Source organism: Anopheles funestus, chromosome 2RL (assembly GCF_943734845.2).
Source record: "Anopheles funestus chromosome 2RL, idAnoFuneDA-416_04, whole genome shotgun sequence".
Lineage (NCBI taxonomy): Eukaryota > Metazoa > Arthropoda > Insecta > Diptera > Culicidae > Anopheles > Anopheles funestus.
Genome location: NC_064598.1, coordinates 36,398,679 through 36,418,734, shown reverse-complemented (window position 1 = coordinate 36,418,734; position 20,056 = coordinate 36,398,679). Strand labels below are relative to the sequence as shown.

Sequence of the window (20,056 nt, the reverse complement as noted above, 5' to 3'; positions counted from 1 at the left end):
ACTCTAATGGTCTATAACCATTGTTGCGCTTTTGTCACATCTGGTGCTTAGAAGCCATTTCTATTTCAATGAATCATATACTAACTTCACTGACACTTGCCATCCATGTATACCTGTTTTCAACCTGTTTAACGGCATCGATACCATTGTTTGGCAAACGAGTACCAGTTTGACCGGATTTGGCTATTGCTGCTGCAGGTGAATTTCGTTTGTTTAGCACCTACACACCGGCACTTGGTGAGTGTGTGTGTGTGTTTTTTTTTTCGTTGTTTTTCCTCAAATATTACACTGGTAGTGGTAATCCTTCGACCGTGTCTCTATGTGTGTGGGTGTTTTGAAATTTACATTCATTTGATGGGTTCATTGGCGTTACCGATCCGCAATAAATCATCCCGCAAATATTGTTGTCGAACGAGTCAATCGGTTTGCATTCCACTAAAGGGTTTTTAAATCATTAAATCTAACTAAAGTAGGTACCTTTAAGAAGTTATCGAACAACTTTCAATGTTTTGTTTAATTCAAAAAGTAAATTTTTTACAGTTTTGTAAATCTTTAATTTTTCCTTTTTTTTAAACACTCTTAACCATCGCAATTCAACACCGACAAGTTACAATCCGTTCAGGACCGTCCTTGTTCTAAAGGTTTTTGTTTGCTGGACGAGAAGGACACACCACTGTGTACTTGCTGGTGCTGCTGCGGCTACTGCTGTTGCTGCTGTTAAAGTTGCTGGTGTGTGAGTTCTGTTGTCGTTCTCGACTATGTGCGCATGGGTTTTTCTCTCGCCTGCCGTCAACACGGACGACACGGTACGGGGTCGGATGGTGATGGTGCCGAGTGTGGGTATGGCGCACGGACGGTGCAGGACGAGCGTATCCGAGCCTTCAACAACACATGCAAACGGTTCGCGATCGATATTTTATGTATGAAAATTTTGACATTTTCTGGGGCACCATTATGGTACGGTGGGTGATATTGTTTCCCCAAAAAGGATGGCAATGCTTTTACCCCTCGCACTATTTTGCTGCACTACAAACCAGGGGATGTACATGATTTTCCTTTCACAGCAAACACCACACTTATTGTGCACGGACCAGTTCAGTGTCAGTCACACAATACACGAACACACGACCGTCACGCACCCACCCTAGTGTTGAATATTTTTTGGCCAAGGATGGTTTGCGGTAGAATTAATCCTTCCCAACAAAGGGCAAGATTTCACAGGCTTTATGATAAGCACCAAAAGGCAGGGAAGAAAACATTTCACGATTATATTTTACACTTCCAAATAACTTTACCATTCGCTGTTCGGAACGCCCATAACACGGCACATGAGATGAGAAACACTAGACAGACATCCTTTGCTGGTCTTACTGATGAAAACCTTTCTTTTTGCGTCACTCGATAGCTGGTGGAAACTGTACACTACGCGACTGCTTTCTATCCATTCGTTTTACAGTTCATAGTTCCTGAACGCATTTCGATAATGTACAAACATGATGCGCGATATCACTTCAAACGAATATCCCTGTGTGGTCGCACACGTTCGAACAGGGATTGGTTTATGGCCATACGGACAAACCACTCGCAGCAGGTTCGCTCTATCTCACGGATATCCGCACACTCTGCCAACGGATTTAGACAGGGATCGTTGGCACAACTGGTTTTATGTTGGTCCTCATACTGTTCGATCTGTTTCATATATCACGATTTTTTGTGTTGTTACTACAAGCCTTTTTATTTGAAATAATATTAAACTTGAACTTAATATTAAAATAATGTTTCGTTAAGTGTTCCTAAAATAAAATTAAACACACTAAGCTGAGCAACCCTGTTAATGGAGGTGTTTTCATTTTCATACAACGAAAAATGTTTTTGTCCGCTCACGAAAAAGGACACCAAAATAGGAGAGCAATGGTGAGGGAGCATTTGTTCGCGAGAGAAAAATAGATTTTGAGCAAGTGTGCGTTGGTAATAATAGTACAGTTTGATTTGCCAAGTAGGCTAAATCTTTCCAGATATGTAACTTTTTGACCATTCGCAAAGTATCCCAGTGTGCTCGCGTGTTCTTGTGTATAACAGAGTTTGAAATGTCCTGTTGAAGACTAAATGCAGTTTTGTAGAATAATTATTAATTTCAAACAACCCTTTTACAAAAACTAATCCAAATGCCCAGATTTTTTTTTTTCAAGAAAGAATCTTATTTTGTATTTATTAAAGCGTAATGTTTAACAGAGGAAATAATGCCAACAACGTGTACAATAGCAACAAAGCGTTTACTTTCGAACCTTCTGCATCTGGGGTGCGGACAGTTTCACCTTGCCGGGAATGTTTCGAGCCAGCACCTCATCCTTTATCGCCTTCAGCAGATCCTTTTCCCGTGCCGTACATTGCTTATCTTTGAGAAAAATTTGCAGAGCCATCTTGCTGGCCTTTCCGCGCTTTCCTGTACCGGGTGTAAGCTTCACCTTGTACTTATAGTTGTGCAGCGATTGATAGGGAGCCACCACAGGCACGGCAAACAGCAGCTCGTCCTCTTCTACCGGTTGGCCGGTAAGCGCATCCAGCATGTCCAAATCGGCAGCGGCGGGCGTATCATCACCCAGCTCTTCAAACTCTCCCGGCTTCAAACGGGGCGTGCGCTTCCGATCTTTATCACCACCCTCTCCATCCTTGCGTGGATTCGATTCCTCCTTCGTTTCCTCGTCCTGCTTCCGATTGCCGGCCGATTTCAGAATCTCCATTATTAGTTTCCGATCGTCGTCATCTTGGTCCTTGTATTTCTCCTTGATTTTGCGCATCTTTGCCTTCTGACCACGCTTCAGTTGGCCTTGCTTTTGTTGGTCCTCCTTCACTGGTGCACTTTGTGCTTCCTTTGCTTTCTGTTCCTTTTCCTTTAGATCCTTTGCCTTCTGCTTGCTCTTGGAGATTTGTTTCTTGCGTGGTGCGGATGGTTGAATTATGTAAGGTTTATCATCGCCGAGGAAAATCACCGATTCGGAATCCGGTTCTGACGTCAACCGGTGCAAAATGGGATCCGGTCGCACCGACACTTTGCCCGTATCGTGTTCCACTTTGATGTGCGTGTCCGGGAACTGGGGCAAATCTTGATCTTCATCATGTTCCTTTTGCTGGACTTCCGATGCGTCTTTTGAGTTGGTTTCTTCTTCGGATTCTTTTACTATGGACAACGCTGCAACCTTACCAGGTAGTGTTTCTGTAGCTTCGGTTTCTGTAGCTCGTTCGAACTCTTGATGAGCCTTTGCAGATTCTGCATCCTGCTCGTCATCCTTGTCCGATTCGGCATCGTCTAGCTGAATCTCCTGCTCGGGAAGCTCGGAAATTTCCGACCGCACATCATCCTTACTGACGACCGATTCTTCATCGAACGTCCGCACCCGGCGCTCACCACGATGACGCTCGACCGAGCTATCTTCCAGCTTGAAAAGAAATGACAATCCCAATACCAAGTGGCAAGGTGGTAGGAAATTTTTTCGCCCTCGGATCATGAAACTACCGGTCGTGAGATATTCTCCCGTTGGGGCCGTCTTGCTAACCTGCTCACTGCGCACCCAGTAGGCGCTCGTCACTACCTTTGCATCCCAAGCAACGCTGTACGAGATGGCCATAGTGCCGGCCTCGAGCAACGTTTTCGGTGGAATCTCACCGCCGGCAGGATTTTTGATTATCACGCTCGAAGCGCCTTGAATTTCGGCATGCACATAAATGTCCGTCGGTCTCATGTAACGCTTCACAATTAGCTCGTTTTGCTGCTGATCCCGCCCACCAATAACCAAATAGTTCTCCGAGCTAACAAACCAATAGAACTTCTCGAACCAATACACCTTGCGCACTTTCGAGATTGTGGTCTGCGTGCGGACGTCTTTAAGGGTCTGTATCGTTTTTCGTTCCGCGTTTTTCAACGCTTTCGAACTGGACTCGATCGTTTTCTGTTCTTTGCGAGCCGCAAAGCGACGCTGATCGTAATAACGTCTCGCATTGGCGAAAGCCGACAATGCCAGATCGACGTCAACGACCATCGGTTCCAACCTGGCCTCATCGTCTTCACGTTCGCTTTCGTCGTCATCTTCACTGTTTTCCTCATCCAAAGACGCGTACGGATCGGTAAGATACAACGAGATGTGATTAATTTCAAGCTTTAGCTGCCGAATACAGGATGCCACAGGATCTTTGTTTGCTTGGGCAGCCTTCACCAAATCCTGTATGTCGGTCCAGGACATTTGAGCTGCCAGTGCGCTCTGCACTGCTAGCAAAGCTTTGTTAACCAAATCTTGGTTGCGTGTGATCAATTCTGCCTTTTTGCGATCTTCTAGCTGCACCTTCGTTAGTTCTTCGATACGTTTAGCATGATCGGTCTTTACGTTGGACAGCTTCTTTAGCGCTTCACGCTCCTGAGCAAATGCTTTAAGATCAATCTTTTGACTTTCAAGCGAGGAGTAAAACTCATCTACCGCTATCGCGAACGAGTCGAACGCCTTGACCGGTTCTCCCTGGTATTGGTTGTACAAGTACGGTTGATACTCCAAATTCGTGAAGTAATACTCTTCCTTTTCGCCTTCCTTTGTGGGTTTCACTTCCTTCTTCTGTATGATGTACCCAGGGGAAGGTTGTTTCTGTGCCTCGCGAAGCATGTTTTCCGCATCATTGATGGCACTCATCAAGGCAGCAAGGTCTGTGTCCATGTTAAATACTTTCGAGAACTCTTTCGCAATGTTTTTCTGTTTCTTCTTCACTTTCTTTGGAAGTGCTGGATCGGCCGGAACCTCACCCCCAATACGACACCCGAACAGTCCTTGCTTGTGCAGTACGTGGTCAATTACCGACGCACCGTACTCCAGTATCGGGTTCAGCGCCGTACGCAACGTGTCGCCCGGGTGGGCCTTTTCAATCGCTTCTTTGATCTGTTCCATCGACGGCGGACCGTTGTCCTGTTTGGCACGATCCTTGGGATATTTTTCGCGCACCGCGAACCGCAGTTCTTCACCTTCTACGTGCGGTCTGAGAATGTTCAGAATGCGCAAATCACAATCCGTGAGCAGTATGTTGCCTCTGTCGTACAGTTCCAGTATGATATGATACGCTGCTTCACCGGTTCCGAACTGAAAATCAACAATACGATCCACACCCAATTGCTGCAGGCTTTCGAGACGTTTGTTTTTCAAATGCTTACGCATTTTCATCGTAAAGCCGGACGGAGCCATGTTCTTTGGCCACTCGAAGCTGGTGGTGTGGAAGCGCAATCCAGATTCCAGCAGCAGCACTACCTTCTCCTCATTCCGAGCCAATCGGATCAGATACGTTTTGTTGTCGATGTCATAAATTTGGTTCACTCGCATACCAATCAATCTGCAAATACGCAAAGCCAGTGGCCAGGTGAATCATTCCGTATTGCGAAATCATGCGAAACAGCTGCTGCGCCTGATACTTACTTCTGTAACTCCGTAACGGAGCACACGACATCGTATGTGTTGAAGCGTGTTTTCGTCATTTTCCTACCTTACTATCCAACGATTTTTCGTGTAATTTGTTATTACCGTTCAACAAATATTTATTAGTTTCTCTTTTGCGTACAACGCGGCAGGACGAATACAGCTGATAATGTTGCGAAAAAAACGACGTTTGACAGCAAGACGTCCAGCCCGGCGAGCAAATTATTTCCACAGTGACGGCAAATGACATACAGACTCAAGGTGGGTATAAACTGCGGGCGTGTTATTTATACCAGCTTGTCTAAATATAGCTAAACTGCCATAAACTGTACTACGCAAACGCGTATATATGTTTCCGCGAGTCATCGGAACAACCGGTCGATGACAATAACACACCATCGAAAGAGAAATAATGATACGAGGATAAAGAGATATCTTTTTTCATCTGCACTTCGGGTATAAGCGGACTCATCTTCGCCATGATAACCGCCTGCTTTAGCGCTGTACACGGATAATCGAACGCACGGTTAAACTACGCCCGGATAATCGGTGCCGTATCTACTGTTTATTTATCAATAACCATAGTTTGTTTACATTACGGTATACAATTTTTTATGCTCTTCTTTTCATGTCCGTTCTTCTATCTCATGAGCTTTCTTCGCTAAGTTTGCTGCATTTGTTCAGCTCTAGCTTTTATCTCTCTGGATGATGTGAAGTGCGCACAGCATTTGCAAGAGCGAGCACGTTATTTGTCTGTACACCCGGTATGGGTTTTTATTAGCATTGTGTTTATTTACCTACCAAATTTTTATAACCTTGCATGCTGGGTAGCGTCATTTTGACAGCCCTCCAAGATTTGGACAAATGCTTGAGGTGTTGTATGAATCGTGAAAAAGCCACCATATATCATAGCACTGATCTCACGTATTCACGTATGTGGTACATAAAATTCTAATTAAAAGCTTCTGTGCACCGATTTGTGTGGTAAAATACTTTGCTTATTGAAGATTTTATTTTGCTATTCGTTTTTTTTGTACAAACGCATACCAGAAGGCAGAATGTGCATCGGTGCAGTTGCATCAATCGATTATAGTTGTCATTTATCAGAATGAGCTGTGCTTACAAACAAAAGTGCAAAGAACACCTAGTTCTGTAATTTTTATTTTTTACGGCTTTAATCATCTAGTAGTTTTAGCATAAATGTGCTACATTAACTTCAAAAGTCAAGCAAAAACATAGCGAAACACTCAACAAGGATGTCCGCAGAAGATCAAGTAAGTTGATGAGCATCATCATAGGGCCGTGTAGCGTTGTTATTGTAACCATTCGTTTAGCACTACCTGCAGAACGATTATCAACGGCGCTGGGAAATGCTGCAGAATCGCGTAACGCCCGAAAGCAACCGGCAGAGTTTTCCGGCCGAACAACAGGCAACTAATTTTGTTACATCGATAGCAGCGCGTGTACCACCACCACAGCCACCAACATATTGCACCAAAACAAATGCCACCGAACATAAACGAACGTTCGAACAGGTGTACAAGGATGTGCTGAAAAAAAGTTTAGGTACCAAGACTATGGGAGGTCCATCGCGTTCAAAGCCGGTGGCTGCCGTGGTAGAACCAACTCCATCCACCTCTAGGAAGACGGTAAGACTCATAGTCAAATGTTCGAATAAATGCCTGAAGCATAATAAAACAAATTTGATTTTGTAGGAAGAATACATAACAACAGTTTATAATATTACACCACGTGAGCTTCCGTCGACGTCTCGCAAAATTACAACACCCGGATTGATAAAAGCCAACACCACAACAGGATCCACGGATGGACAAAAGTGTTCCCTTGTGCTTCCTTTTCTGTCCACAAGCAAATCAACAATGGAAGGCATAACGTACCAAAAGGCACACGCGAATGCTTACGCGAAACAATTGCTGGATATTACGAAAAGTAACTTACACAAGGTAGAAATGAGTTCATCGTCGGTAGAAACGAAAAAAGTGAGCCCTCGTACGGTACACGTGCATAACGAACCACCAACAAATTGTGCTACGGTAGGAACGTTAATGTTTGTGTTTCTTTCCGCATTTTTTTAATTATACATTTTTTCTCAATTCTTTAGCAAGATAAGCCGGGTGTTGGGATGCAGAAAGTGATCGCTCACGGTGATTATAATAGGACGCATCAGGAAATTTATCGTCTTTTGCAGTTCCACCAAGACCAGCGAAGAGCACCGAATTCTATCGTGAAAACATTTGCCCCAAATGGTGAACCCGTCTTGGTGTCAAAACATCGTACAAACGTAATGCTAACTATACTAAAACCGAAAGTAACGTCTCCTGCACCGGCACACGTCTATGGGGCACCCGATATTACCACGCCGGATCACAGGAACCAGTCGGCACATTATAACGTGCAGGAAACTAATGAAGGTCGACGATTACTAAATCTAGTACAAGTTGCTACCAAATCTCCGACCGACCCGCCACCAGCGCATAGAGTAGCAACAGAGCAATCGAAATCATTGCTTGTCCCAATGCCAAGCAATAAGCCAAGTATTATTCCCAAACCGGTAAACCAAGTACAAGGTCAGGATGAGGCACTAAATTTAGACACGAAACACGATACTAGCAGCAGCAGCAGCACCAGCAGCAGCAGCAGCACCAACAGCAGCAGCAGCACTGGTGTCCCCTTAAAGGAGTCTCCTCCATTTTATCCTTCGACTGTCTCGGCGAGTACGCCATTGCCTGTGCAGCAAACAACGGCCCTTACGATGCCGAACACGAAAGAAAGTTACAACCCGAACGTGGTACAAAATATCGCTGCTACTATGCCATCTGCCTCAGCTATATGTAAGTGTTTCGGTTGAATTATTATCAAATAACATTATGCATGTATAAATATGGGTATAATTCTTCTTTCTCTACCATTCCTAGGGGAACAAATCCAAGCGTATAACTTACAAAAACTACTGGCAACTATGCAAGGGAGGCAGGCGCAGGAAGCAAACAAGATACCACCGGTACGAATGGAAACAAATCAGTTGAAGCAGCAGGCTGAAGTGAAGCCAGAATTGATTGCAGTACCTAGGAGTGTTACTACTCCCCTATTGACCCCCTCTATGATAAAGGTAGAGTACGACAAAATGGTGCTTCAAACGATACAAGCAATGAAACGGAAGAACTCAGCGCAGGAACTAGATCCGACAAAGAAGCGCCGTTCCTATCCGAGGAAAAAATGCCCTCCGGAAGCGTTCCTGCAGAATGGACCGTGCTATAAGGTGGCCTCACGGTTACCGCGCTGCCGCGAGTGTGGCCGCTCTGCTTCAGCACGTTCCCGGAATGCGTCCATCATCTTCTGCCGTTTCATCGCGTTCCGAAAGTTGAAGTAAGTGGTGTAGCAACAGAAAAAACCGTACCAAATGAATTACGAATTCCTCTTTTTTGTTGCGAATGTTTTACATTTCCATTAGATACAACGAGCAGGGACAGCTGGAAGTATTCGGGTTTGCCGATCCATTTTTGGATGCGAAAGATACAGACACGGGACTGTGGAGCTCCAATTTGGAGAAAGTGCCCGCCGATCTGTCGGTGGAAAAGTCGAAATTTTTGCTCGGTCAAGTGGGGTATAAATTTTGTGAACTTTTTCACCAAGAAAAGGAAGCATACTTTGAGCATATGGCGGAAGGTAAGGTTGCCGGACCTTTTTGTAATGGATCTCACTAACGCGACTGTTTTGTTTTTTTTTTCTTTTTCTCTTCAGATAAAACTATCGCATGGAAACAAGCGGTACACGGCGTACGAGAAATGTGCGACGTTTGTCAGACGACACTGTTTAACCATCACTGGGTTTGTTCTACGTGCGGTTTCGTTGTTTGCATTGACTGTTACAAGGTAAGCTGGGAGCAGTTGAATTTTGTTATAAATGGGAACAAACTAACATTTTTTTCTTTTATTTGTAGTGTCGCAAAAATGGTACAATTTCGGTGGAATCAACAACCAAAGACAAGGATACGAAAGGTTGGTTGCTGTGCAGTGCCACGAAAGAACCGCACGATCAAACGCTACTGATGCTGACGCAAATCATTCCCAGCAAGTGTCTGTACACGCTGGTCCGTCAAATGCACGGTATCTGTGCGCTGCTCGAGATTCCACTAAACTGTGAGTGTCCGCTAAGCAAAGAGCATTTGTTCCGCAAGATTAAGGACCAGCTGGAATTTATCTATCCGATCACGCCTGAAAATGGAAATGGTGTGGGGGGATTGCAACCCTCGGTCGGAGAGGTATCGGTTACTATAAAGCATATCGAGCAGATGGGATACGCTAGAAGCACCACGGCTACGAGTGATCCAGTTGAGTGCCGGATTGTCTTTTCACAGCAGTTCCGTGACAGCAACGGACAGCAAAAGAACGATGCATGGGGTATGCCGAATACGGACAATGAAACGACCAAGGAAAAGCAAAGCTATAGCTTTGATGGGTTCGTTAGCGAAATTCATACCGATGGTGACCATTTCGATGAACGATTGTACAAGATTCCTACCGTGCCCCCACCTGCTGTTGAAATGGCACAGGAAAGCATTGAAATTAAGGAAGAAATCAAACAAGAGATAGTTGATACCGAAAACATAATGATGAATGATAAACAAGTGGACGACAAGGTTGTTGCACCAGATGAAACCAATGTTAAGGTTTGCACTCAGGACGAACCCAACTCAAACAGCTTCGTAATGAAGCACGAAAACACAACTAACAGTGCAGTAAACGGAGAAAAGAAAGACAACCCGATTAATCCCTCCGTAAAAGATCCGGTCTTAACAAACGGAGGTAGTGAAAGTAATGAAGACGAGACTATAAAAAATGAACCAATAGACAATGAATCGGGGCCAGCGATTGGAAATGGTACAGGTGACGATACAGAGGTAAAGGAACCGGTAAAAAAACAAAAGCTAAAAGAAACGGTACAAACGGTTCCAGTTCCTTACAGCGAAGAGGATCGGTACAAATCGTCACCCACAGTAGATCAAAACACGTTCGCCATGATTATCAAACAGATGGTGAAATCAGACAAAAGTATTTTCGAACGGTTGCACCCGCACATGGTAAGCAGACCGGACCAGCTGAACGATTTTGCCGAATGTATTAGCATCGGGCGCGATCGTGTGCAGCAGTTTGTGCGCGACTTTTTGGAGGAATTTATTTACCTCCGGGGACAGCACAGTAACGACGACCTGACGAACGAAAGGATGATTATGGATTACAATCGTAGCATGAGGGATGGTGGACTAAGGTACAGGAACAAGCCCGAACGTAAAATGAATCTGATCACCTCGAAAACGATCTACACGGACGTTGCCCACGAGTGGCTGTGCAATGGGAAGCTGTTACGGTTGCTTGATCCGCTGGATGTGCACAACTATCGCATCTTCCACGAGCAATGGGCACGGGGCCAACCGGTGATGGTGTCAGCAGTATCGAGCAAGATGGATATGGACCTCTGGATGCCGGGATCGTTCGGGCGCGATTTCGGCGAAGATATAAACGATCTGATCAACTGTTTCAACGGTAAGATTGTTCGCGGGCACCAGATGAAGGTGTTTTGGGATGGGTTCGAAGAGATTGCCGAACGTTTGGTGGACGAGCGCGAACGACCGATGATGCTGAAGCTGAAGGATTGGCCGCCGGGTGATGATTTCGCCGAAATGATGCCGACAAGGTTTTACGATCTCATGAAATCGCTCCCGCTGGCCGAATACACACGTCGAGAAGGACGGCTGAATCTAGCCAGCCGGTTGACCAGCTTTTTCGTGCGACCCGATCTCGGCCCAAAGATGTACAGTGCGTATGGGTCGGCGTTGCATCCCACCAAGGGTACCACCAATCTGCATCTGGACATTTCCGACGCGGTCAACGTGATGGTGTACGTGGGCATTCCGAAGGACGTACCGAGGAGAGGGTACAACGAGAAGATCGTGGAACTGATCGATTCGGAGGACTGCGATTATTTGACGCGGCAGCGTATACGGGAGCGGAAGGAGTTGCCGGGTGCTCTCTGGCACATCTATCATGCGCAGGATGCGGACAAGATTCGTGCGCTGCTGAACAAGATAGAGCTGGAGCGTGGTGGCACGATCAAGCCGAACCACGATCCGATACACGATCAAAAGTGGTACCTCGATCGAAACATGCGCAAACGTTTGCAGCAGGAGTACCAAGTGGAGGGATACGCGATCGTGCAGTGTTCCGGCGATGCCATATTTATACCGGCCGGGGCACCGCATCAGGTGCGCAACCTGCACAACTGCATCAAGGTGGCGGAGGATTTCGTGTCGCCCGAAAACATTTCCCACTGCTTAAAGCTAACGAACGAGTTCCGCCATCTCAGCAGAACGCACTCGAACCACGAAGATAAGCTACAGATAAAGAATATTATTTACCACACGGTAAAAGATGCGGTGTCGTGCATAACGATTCCACTAATTAGGATGACCTGCCCCGAAGGTAGCGAGGGACAATAAAACAGATAGCAACAGCAACAGTAAAGATGTCTCTTTGGTAAGTAAAGCTTAGATGAAACATTTTCAATATTACATTTTATGGGACACAAATACAATTCTATTACAAGATTGAAACGTAGCACGAACGAGCGTGTGATGTTCACTTTTATGGCTTAACGAAAATGGAAAGAATAATTTACTTGCGGCTAAGGCATGATCAGGAGGAACTAACAAGTATCAGGTAGGTAATTAGCGGAAGCACCAAATTGTCGATCTGATCCGTTCGCGATTCGACGAGGGCATTCACTATTACTGCAACACCAGCATAAGCTGCCCTGCTTACCGTCAGATGTATCACACCGATGTGGTATAGTACACCGATGGCCAGTGCTTGCAGCAACACTGACGCAACCGTACCTTCGACGGATTTATTCGTGGAAGCTAAAAAAAACAGAAACATTTCAAAACGTTATTAATTGCCCGTGACTATTCCTTCGCAAACAAAAACAAATCATGTACCGTGCCATTTGTGTCGTCCGAAATGGTATCCAACCACACTGGCGGCTGTGTCACCTATGCCGATCGAAAGTACACCGGCCGAAAGGGTGAGCATCTGCAGACCGCTCGAGTTGGTTAAATCACACGGCACGGGGTGCAACCAAAGCGGTAAAGAGCAACCCACCAGAAGGTATATTGGTGTAAGGGCCACGGCACCCGCATCCTTTTCGTCGATGAACAAATTTACCGCAACGCTGAGAACGTTCGCTACAGGAGCTAGCTGTATCAGGCGAGCCATCTGCAAATGGAAACCAATGGGAAAGTGACAAAATACACACGGAAGCCAAACGATCCGGAAGTACCTCTAGTACAATCAATACGGCAAGCATAAGACCGCTAGCTAGGTACAGCAACCGGCACTGATACCACAGTCCCGGACCGTACACCAGTACGACTAGGAGGTGGAACACTTTTCTTGTTGCTGTTGTCGTGCGGCGTCCATAATTAAACTGCCACATGATGAATGACACGGTAAGCAGCAAAAGCTGCAGATACATTCCGGTCGCCACTATCGTTTGTATGTCGTTCACGAAGAACAGTGCTAAGCGAGTAACTGCAGGCTGTTTGCCGATGGGACATAAGGCCACCAGAATGCTTGTGATGCCGAGTGCGATCCAAAATGGAATTGTTTTCCGAAGCCATGTGAAGGAGTATGTCGCCCATACGAGCAACAGTATTCCCAGTAAACCGATCTAAAATAACCGTTAGTAGATTAGTTAAGCTTTGATCCGGAAACGTTATGACGCGGTAGCTTACCTGTAGAATAGCATATATCATTTGCAATTCAGTGTACGGTGCATCCGGTCGAAATATTACGAGGGGCAACTGTAGGAATGTGCAGTAGACAAACGTAACAGTACCTTGCGCTACTATGAAGCCTTCCCCATAGCTGAAGCTCTTAGGTATCGATTTAAGTATAGTAAAATAAAGCTTATCGTACAGAACGATCGGAACCAATCCACTAACGCTAGCGAATACAACATTTTCCTTTAGGCACACTGTAAACAGAACCCAACTGAAAGCAGCAACCAGAAGCGTAAGCAGAAAGGCTTGTCCACGGTTCCAGCGGGATTCCAAACTGCCACGGATGACCAGTGACTGCAGCAACAGTCCAAAGGTCATGAGTACCGTGCGTTTGTAATCTCGTGGCAAGTGTTGTTGATGATCCTGCTGATAAGGGCGCCAAATAGTTGCTGCATAGCAGGCCGGCAACAAGCAGCATAGCCACCAACCGGGGCTAGCACCGGGTCTGTCCAAGAAAATTGGGGTAAATGAACACCTCGAATAACAGACACATTTTTGAGAAAGGAATTGATTGCTTACCGTGTTTTGTAGAAACTATTCATCCTTTCGTTGGACGAAGCACTCGGTACATAAGTTTCAAAACATAATGCAAACAATCGCAACTGCCGGCTGCAGCGATTCCAAGTAACAAATTCAACCCATTTGAACAGTGGGTGTTGTAAGTTAAGGTCAAGGTAAATAAGTAGATTCACAAATAGTACTTTTTAGCTTCTTTTGAGCTTTTAATTAAATATTTTATAATCTTCGACACATTGCCGTATTATAATCGAAATCATAATCATTATTTCGATTTTATTCTGTTCTTTATTTTATCTATAAATTTTAAATCGTGAGCAGAATTTAACGTCACATTTACGCGTTGGGAATGGGTTCGATTTATGCGAGAGAAACGTCACCACGTTTATCATAGCTCGTGACCATACGTGAACCACAGTGAAAGCATAGCATGAAAAACTTTGGTGTTCAGAAAAGCGCATAAAATCCATATTTAAAAAGAAACCAAAGCGTAAAATTTATTACTGCTAGCTCCCGTAGAACTTGTTGCACTAGAAGCAGGTGTTCGCTTTAATTTCACGGCTGTGCCACAAAAGTTCTACGATTCCGTGAAGTGGTTGGATGCACGCACGTGCTCACGCGTCAACAACAGCTCCTTCTCGTATACGCACGGAATACCGGAATCGGATACAAGCATGGTAGTCAAGGAGGACAGTACACTCACGGACAGTGCAACATCAAACCAGAAGATGAACAACGCCAGCGCTACCGATAAATCGTCCATCATATCGCAGGAAATCAAGTTCGCAAGAGCCCTTGCTGGCAACAATCCTAAACTACGCCGCAAGGTGTTGAAAAATCTGAAGACATGGCTTTCCACACGCAGCCAAAGCACATTCGGTAAGGATACCAGAGAGAGAGAGAGAGAGAGAGAGAGTGAGGCAAAATCATTTGTGGGTATATCATTTAACTTTCCGGTTCAGTTTTCAGTGATGTGGACTTTTTGCGTCTTTGGAAGGGTTTGTTTTACTGCATGTGGATGTCTGACAAACCGCTGGTGCAGGAAGAGCTGGCCGAATCGCTTGGCTCTCTTGTTCGCTGCTTTGATCACGTTGTTCCGGTAGCGATGCAATTTTTCAAGGCTTTTCTCATTACGATGTGCAACGAATGGTTCGGAATCGATCGCTGGCGGATGGATAAGTTCATGATGGTATGTTAGGAAGCCATAGCCGCCGGCATTCCGTGTGTACTGTTCGATACTCATTTATACTTCCCCCCGTTTGCAGCTAGTCCGTCGGGTAACGCGGCAAGCAATGTTTGCATTGCACGAAAGCGGCTGGCAGAAGGAACATGTAGAGTTGTTTAAGCAAATCATCGATACGACTATACTGAATAGCGATACGGCCTCGTACGGCTTGATGAACCATTTCAATGATCTATTTCTGAACGAGCTGGCTAAAGTTTCGGATGGGAACATATCGAAGGAAACGGTAAAACAGATACTGGAAGTGTTTGTAATAGCTGTACTTCGGACGGATGATGAAACGATCAGTCGTTCGATCAGGAAAAACATATTCTACGCGTTGATGCAGCAGTCCGATGTGGGACAGGAGTTTGAGGAGAAGTTTGAGCTGTGGAAAAGCACTAACTTCGTTGCGGGCAACATCCACAATGTAGAGTTCATGACGGAAGATGATGCGGAAGGGGAAGAGAACGGCGAAGAGCAGGACAATGAACAGCAAGAAGAAACTGCAGAAACAAAATCAGAAGAAGAAGAAGACCTGGTGGAGATGGAAGATGAAGCAAGCGATGAAGGCGAGGATACGGAAAAGGTGTATGATCCTCGGGCCGGTCGCGTAAGCGTCGATATACCTCAGATTGAATTTGATCCGCAGGACTTAATCGATTTGATTGAAAAGTACCGTTACAAATCGTTCGTACGTACTAAGTGCAAGAAGCTAGCGATCGAGCTGTTGAAGCAATTTACCAAGTTGACCAAAGGTGTGTACCCGATCGGAGTGAAGCACATGCCAAGCATCAACCCGCAAAAATTCGCAGTAGACATCGACCAGACGGTGGAGGAATTGGAAACATTTCGCACACAGCTGGTTGGTGGAAAGAAAAAAAGTTCTAGAGAATTGAAGACGGAGCGAAAGTTAAAATATAGACTAGAACGTGAAAAGAAGCTTGCCATGGCGCAGGCGAAAGCTGCAAAAGAGGATGAAAATAATGAAACGGTCGATAGCAGCAACACGGAAAATGAATCGAATACCGTCATAGATGCATCCAGCGCATCAGAGGAAAGAACGGGCAAGACAAAAAAGAGAAGAAATCGTGAGGGCAAAATGGATCCGGCCACGATACGTAGAAATGCGAAACTGGAACTGTTGGCACGCAAGAAGGCAGAAAAGTTGCAGCTTCTGAAGGAACGGCTGAAGAAGAAAAGTAAATCGGCAGAGTTTGGTGAAACTGACGTTGTCCCAGAATTGGTACCAATTGTGGAAGAAAGCACACCATCGACGGTTCCTGTAAAGGAGAAGCAGATTTCAGCACCAGGTAGTGAAGAAAAAACGCCTCAAAAGAGCAAAGAGAAATCTGCTACGATTAGCAACAAAAAGCATCGGGTCGATGAAAAATCTACCCCGAACAGTAAACCGTTCCAAACGAAGGACGAATGGTCTGAACCGCTAAAAGAAGGCGAGGAAGAATATTTCATTCCCTCGCGTAAGTCGAAGTTGTCCGCAAAGCAGCAAAAAACACCGACCGCAGTAGCGAAGACGACGAGCCTCAAGCGGACAGCAACCAATGGGTTGCGCGATGCGGACGAGGACGAACCAACCACACCGGCAAGAAAGCGGGTTAAGATTGCACTTAACAAAAACGTTGCCCAGGATCTGGTGGAACACATCAAGCAGGTGAAAAGTTCGCCCCAGCTGCCATTCGATTCCAGCAAAAAGCCCTCGAAAAGTTTGCTGAAGCCGAACCTCATACCCAGCCCGATAAATCCATTCTACAAGAAAAAGATTGGTTTGCAGTAACGATGCACGCACATCCACATCCTTCTGGTTGATTACCCCAAACTACCCGCGGGTAGCGGAACCCGGCACCAAACTGTTGCCACAGACAGCACACCACAGGAGCAGTGCAGTCTAGGTTTTAATTGTAGCATTTGCAGCGTAACAATGTAATAATATTCTTGTCTAAATAAAGCCCGAACGGTGCAAAATGTATTTTTTTATGTACGTATATTATTTCTCACAGAGTACAAAACAAAATCGTTATTTTTAGATCAGTTTTTTAAGAGTTTTTTTTTGTTTTATTTTTTCAATTAAACCTACTTATACACTTTTTTTTCTTATTTTTGCATTAAATAAAATACGTAATTTAATACGGTCTAGTTTATATAACTATACCCCATTACAAAAGAACCACAGAACAGGGAAGAAACAGCATTATAGGGAGAAAGGTTTTCGAAGGAAATTTCAGTGGTTCCCTATAATTATAATAAACATCAGGGTGGAAAAAAGGAGACCAAGAATAATGTCAGTCTCATACGAATGTTGTCCTACGAAAAGAACCATCCGCTAGATCATGAACATCGAGTGTGGAAACCAGGAGTTAGGTGAGTAGAACAGGATCGATAGAACAAACGTACAGCGGCGCTTAATACAAGAGAATGGCTTTTTCACATATTTTTTTGTCGCATTTTTATCACCACAAGTATTTCAGTATGTGTGTACGTGTACGTGTGTGTGTGTTTTCTTCTTCTTTTAAATGAATAATTTTGTTGTATCATCGTAACACATCATAGATATATGTATGTATGCTGTTGCTTAGTTACTGTTGTCGTTGGTGGTGCTGCCGTACACGTTTTCGTCCGAGTAGGCAATGTAGAGGAAGTAGTCTTCCTCGTGATGCTCATGGTACAGCGAGCCCATGGTTGCCGACGTCGGCGGAATGACGTTGTTTACAAAGAAGAATAGGGCATCTTCGGGGCGCAGATGGATTCGTTTGCGGATCAGGAAGTAAAATTGGCCTACGGTCAGATCGGATGGGACTAGATACTTCTTCTTATCCAGATCATCGATGCGAGCCTTCGGTGCCTTCTCCACAATCACCTTAACGAGGGATGATACAAAAGAAGAGACGATTCGTTAATTCACAAAAGTTTGCTTTGTCTATGCAGCTAAAAACGCTATCGGTTTAATCTGGCAGGTGATTCGTTCTTTATCATTAATCCACCATCAATCAATACATACACAGCAGCAGCGCTTATCAATAATGCAAGTGGGCTGTACGAACTGTGACCTGATTTTATACTTAATTTGTGAAGCTTTTGTTTACACCAAATGATTGCTAAAATGCCATCTTTTGCAATAACAATCTCTCAGCAGCTTGAGAACATTGCCTACACATGATTATGTAGTACAATTTGTATGCCAAAGTGGCTCAATCGAAATAGGAAGGTAAAATAACGGTTCAAATTCGAGACATTTAAATTGCTATGGTGCGTAGTATCTTAACAGGAAACACAATCCCGCCATCCAGGCCGAATCCGTGTGAGAAACAAAAAGAAGATAAGATGTGTTGAGCTGATTTTCTAATGTTTTTCTTTTTAATATGCTGCCATAAACAGATGTTCAGCAAACAAGCCCAGTGCATTCAACTGAACTGCATCGAAAACGTTGAATTTCCAGATTTTGGCAATTTTATGCTCCAAAAACGAATGCCACAACGCAATACTTCCTGAATTTCGATGTGATCAAGGAATTTTTCACAAGCCAAACACAGCTGATCCAAGCAAACCGACGGGGGTCCGGGTCGGTGTATGTTATTTTCTTTCACTTTGTTATTGCCAGAGCACGATGGCGGTGTGTTGGTGATGACGATGCTCAATGGCATGACCATGCGCACAAAGCGAGAAAAAGTTGCTCACGTACACAAGCGCAACCACACCACCATCCGCCCGCTGGTCCATAACAATAAACCTGCTGTCGGTGGTGTTTCTCTTGTTCAATTGTTTTCCATTCGAACTCGCCATTAATGCGACTGCAGATGATTCATCAGCGTGTTTGTTCCTTGTCCGATAAGCGCTAAAGAAGGGCTTTTTTCGGCGTGTAAAATATAACATCACCTACACCTGCTTTCCTTGTTTGCGTACGATCCTTGTTAAATGACGAACATACGCGACGCGGTAGCAAAATTTCTATGGTCAAAACAGCAACCAATAGCAGCTTCCACCAACTCGTTCGCATTGCGTGTATATGTGTTTGCGAACTTGTTGGTGCTGCAAAAAAACCTACTGCGAAGTAGATACGTACGTATGCGATCTGATCGTGTCATGGTTGGCTTGAGTAGCGAACGAAAAAAAAAGAAACAACAAAGGAACCTTTGCTGCTTCTGAGCGAGCGTTTCCATGACGCAATAACCTTGGAATATGAGGAAAATTCAAACCTACACCATGTACAGCAGATCTCAAAAATGGCTACATCCTTTCGAAAAGAACATTTCCGTGGATGCGTACATTGTCCAGAACCGTCTGGTTGTCCAATTTTCCATTTCCAGACAGTGAAAATTTCCTCCACACAAAAACATTGCCTCTGGTTGCACTACTAATTCTGACTCATTGCAAATTTACGACGGTCATTCTGTGTCCATGTTGCCATATTACTGTACCACTTTTTCCATTATTCAAGCGGGTAGGGGGTGGCTCGCTGGCTGCTTCTCCCCACTTGTGATACAAACAAACAACCTCGATACCTCTGGCTAGTGAAGAATTGAAAAAAAAGACCACACACAAGAAAACCCATTCCACACGCGAATACTTACGGGCACACGGTCCGGATATTTGCGTCGAATTTTGTCACCCTCAGCCTTTCGCTTCTCGAACGGATGTTCTTCCTTGTACTGGAACTTCATTTTTGCAATTAAAATGCGTAGAATGATGTCTTGACTAATGGATTACAGTTGATTTTACACGGAAAATCGTGCACGCACTTCTGTTCTTCACAATTGATCTCTAAACAATGATGGCCGTCGTTGAAGTACGATTGAGAGAAATAAACTGAGAGCAGAGGTGTGCACACCATTCTCACGCTCGGTCAATTTCGTTTGACAGTTCCATATCGGAATGTTTTTTGTTCGCCATGAAAATTCCTTTTGTTTTTGCTTTAAAAATGTTTTAATCAAACATTAAAAATTATGTGTTTCTTTTATGCACTTAATATTTTTTTTTAGTAAATTAAACAACCACAAA

The 20,056-nt window shown here is 44.6% G+C and overlaps 6 protein-coding genes across 8 annotated transcripts in view; 2 read left to right on the top strand and 4 right to left on the bottom strand.

The window, feature by feature from the left end:
• Window positions 1-1,734, bottom strand: part of LOC125760513 (uncharacterized) — a 46,350-nt gene extending 44,616 nt beyond the window's left edge. For both annotated transcript variants that reach the window (XM_049420704.1, XM_049420705.1), the window contains exon 1: window positions 1,296-1,734. Coding sequence is in view for 1 of the 2 variants with exons in the window: in XM_049420705.1 (XP_049276662.1) it covers window positions 1,296-1,330 (35 nt within the window). In the remaining variant the exon portion in view is untranslated. The remainder of the gene's footprint in view (window positions 1-1,295) is intronic.
• A 321-nt stretch (window positions 1,735-2,055) lies between these two features.
• LOC125760509 (ribosome quality control complex subunit NEMF homolog) lies at window positions 2,056-5,662 on the bottom strand. Its single transcript, XM_049420700.1, has 2 exons — window positions 5,448-5,662; window positions 2,056-5,364 (listed from the first exon to the last, which is right to left on the bottom strand). Exons 1-2 carry the CDS (start codon window positions 5,504-5,506, stop codon window positions 2,274-2,276), a joined length of 3,150 nt encoding a protein of 1,049 aa, XP_049276657.1. The 5' UTR covers window positions 5,507-5,662; the 3' UTR covers window positions 2,056-2,273.
• Window positions 5,663-6,313: 651 nt separating this feature from the next.
• LOC125760499 (lysine-specific demethylase 3A) lies at window positions 6,314-12,089 on the top strand. 2 transcript variants are annotated; one of them, XM_049420677.1, is made up of 9 exons: window positions 6,320-6,379; window positions 6,498-6,721; window positions 6,782-7,096; window positions 7,163-7,501; window positions 7,570-8,299; window positions 8,384-8,834; window positions 8,920-9,134; window positions 9,210-9,340; window positions 9,409-12,089. In XM_049420677.1, exons 2-9 carry the CDS (start codon window positions 6,704-6,706, stop codon window positions 11,962-11,964), a joined length of 4,755 nt encoding a protein of 1,584 aa, XP_049276634.1. In that variant the 5' UTR covers window positions 6,320-6,379; window positions 6,498-6,703; the 3' UTR covers window positions 11,965-12,089. The 2 variants fall into 2 exon arrangements, with proteins under 2 accessions (XP_049276633.1, XP_049276634.1); XM_049420676.1 differs by having other exon boundaries at window positions 6,314-6,721.
• LOC125760534 (dolichol kinase) lies at window positions 12,025-13,971 on the bottom strand. Its single transcript, XM_049420733.1, has 5 exons — window positions 13,825-13,971; window positions 13,258-13,750; window positions 12,804-13,193; window positions 12,463-12,739; window positions 12,025-12,384 (listed from the first exon to the last, which is right to left on the bottom strand). Exons 1-5 carry the CDS (start codon window positions 13,845-13,847, stop codon window positions 12,161-12,163), a joined length of 1,407 nt encoding a protein of 468 aa, XP_049276690.1. The 5' UTR covers window positions 13,848-13,971; the 3' UTR covers window positions 12,025-12,160.
• A 228-nt stretch (window positions 13,972-14,199) lies between these two features.
• LOC125760515 (ribosomal RNA processing protein 1 homolog) lies at window positions 14,200-17,030 on the top strand. Its single transcript, XM_049420709.1, has 3 exons — window positions 14,200-14,700; window positions 14,784-15,010; window positions 15,087-17,030. The coding sequence occupies exons 1-3, from the start codon at window positions 14,496-14,498 to the stop codon at window positions 16,836-16,838; spliced, it is 2,184 nt and encodes a 727-aa protein (XP_049276666.1). The 5' UTR covers window positions 14,200-14,495; the 3' UTR covers window positions 16,839-17,030.
• A 447-nt stretch (window positions 17,031-17,477) lies between these two features.
• On the bottom strand, window positions 17,478-19,816 carry LOC125760532 (gamma-aminobutyric acid receptor-associated protein). Its single transcript, XM_049420731.1, has 2 exons — window positions 19,630-19,816; window positions 17,478-17,918 (listed from the first exon to the last, which is right to left on the bottom strand). Exons 1-2 carry the CDS (start codon window positions 19,717-19,719, stop codon window positions 17,634-17,636), a joined length of 375 nt encoding a protein of 124 aa, XP_049276688.1. The 5' UTR covers window positions 19,720-19,816; the 3' UTR covers window positions 17,478-17,633.
• Between the last annotated feature and the right edge of the window lie 240 nt (window positions 19,817-20,056).

Excerpts from the sequence above, each read along its gene's own strand:
- LOC125760509 (XM_049420700.1), bottom strand. The coding sequence starts at position 5,506 with ATGACGAAAACACGCTTCAACACATACGATGTCGTGTGCTCCGTTACG. Across the intron at positions 5,365-5,447 it reads TCCGTTACGGAGTTACAGAA|ATTGATTGGTATGCGAGTGA; the intron begins GTAAGTATCAGG and ends GCGTATTTGCAG.
- LOC125760499 (XM_049420676.1), top strand. Across the intron at positions 7,502-7,569 it reads CACCAACAAATTGTGCTACG|CAAGATAAGCCGGGTGTTGG; the intron begins GTAGGAACGTTA and ends TCAATTCTTTAG. Across the intron at positions 8,835-8,919 it reads ATCGCGTTCCGAAAGTTGAA|ATACAACGAGCAGGGACAGC; the intron begins GTAAGTGGTGTA and ends CATTTCCATTAG.
- LOC125760534 (XM_049420733.1), bottom strand. The coding sequence starts at position 13,847 with ATGAATAGTTTCTACAAAACACG. Across the intron at positions 13,194-13,257 it reads TGATATATGCTATTCTACAG|ATCGGTTTACTGGGAATACT; the intron begins GTAAGCTACCGC and ends CGGTTATTTTAG. Across the intron at positions 12,740-12,803 it reads CCGTATTGATTGTACTAGAG|ATGGCTCGCCTGATACAGCT; the intron begins GTACTTCCGGAT and ends TTCCATTTGCAG.
- LOC125760532 (XM_049420731.1), bottom strand. The coding sequence starts at position 19,719 with ATGAAGTTCCAGTACAAGGAAGAACATCCGTTCGAGAAGCGAAAGGCT. Across the intron at positions 17,919-19,629 it reads AATATCCGGACCGTGTGCCC|GTGATTGTGGAGAAGGCACC; the intron begins GTAAGTATTCGC and ends TCCCTCGTTAAG.
- LOC125760515 (XM_049420709.1), top strand. The coding sequence starts at position 14,496 with ATGGTAGTCAAGGAGGACAGTACACTCACGGACAGTGCAACATCAAAC. Across the intron at positions 14,701-14,783 it reads ACGCAGCCAAAGCACATTCG|TTTTCAGTGATGTGGACTTT; the intron begins GTAAGGATACCA and ends TTTCCGGTTCAG. Across the intron at positions 15,011-15,086 it reads GGATGGATAAGTTCATGATG|CTAGTCCGTCGGGTAACGCG; the intron begins GTATGTTAGGAA and ends CCCCGTTTGCAG.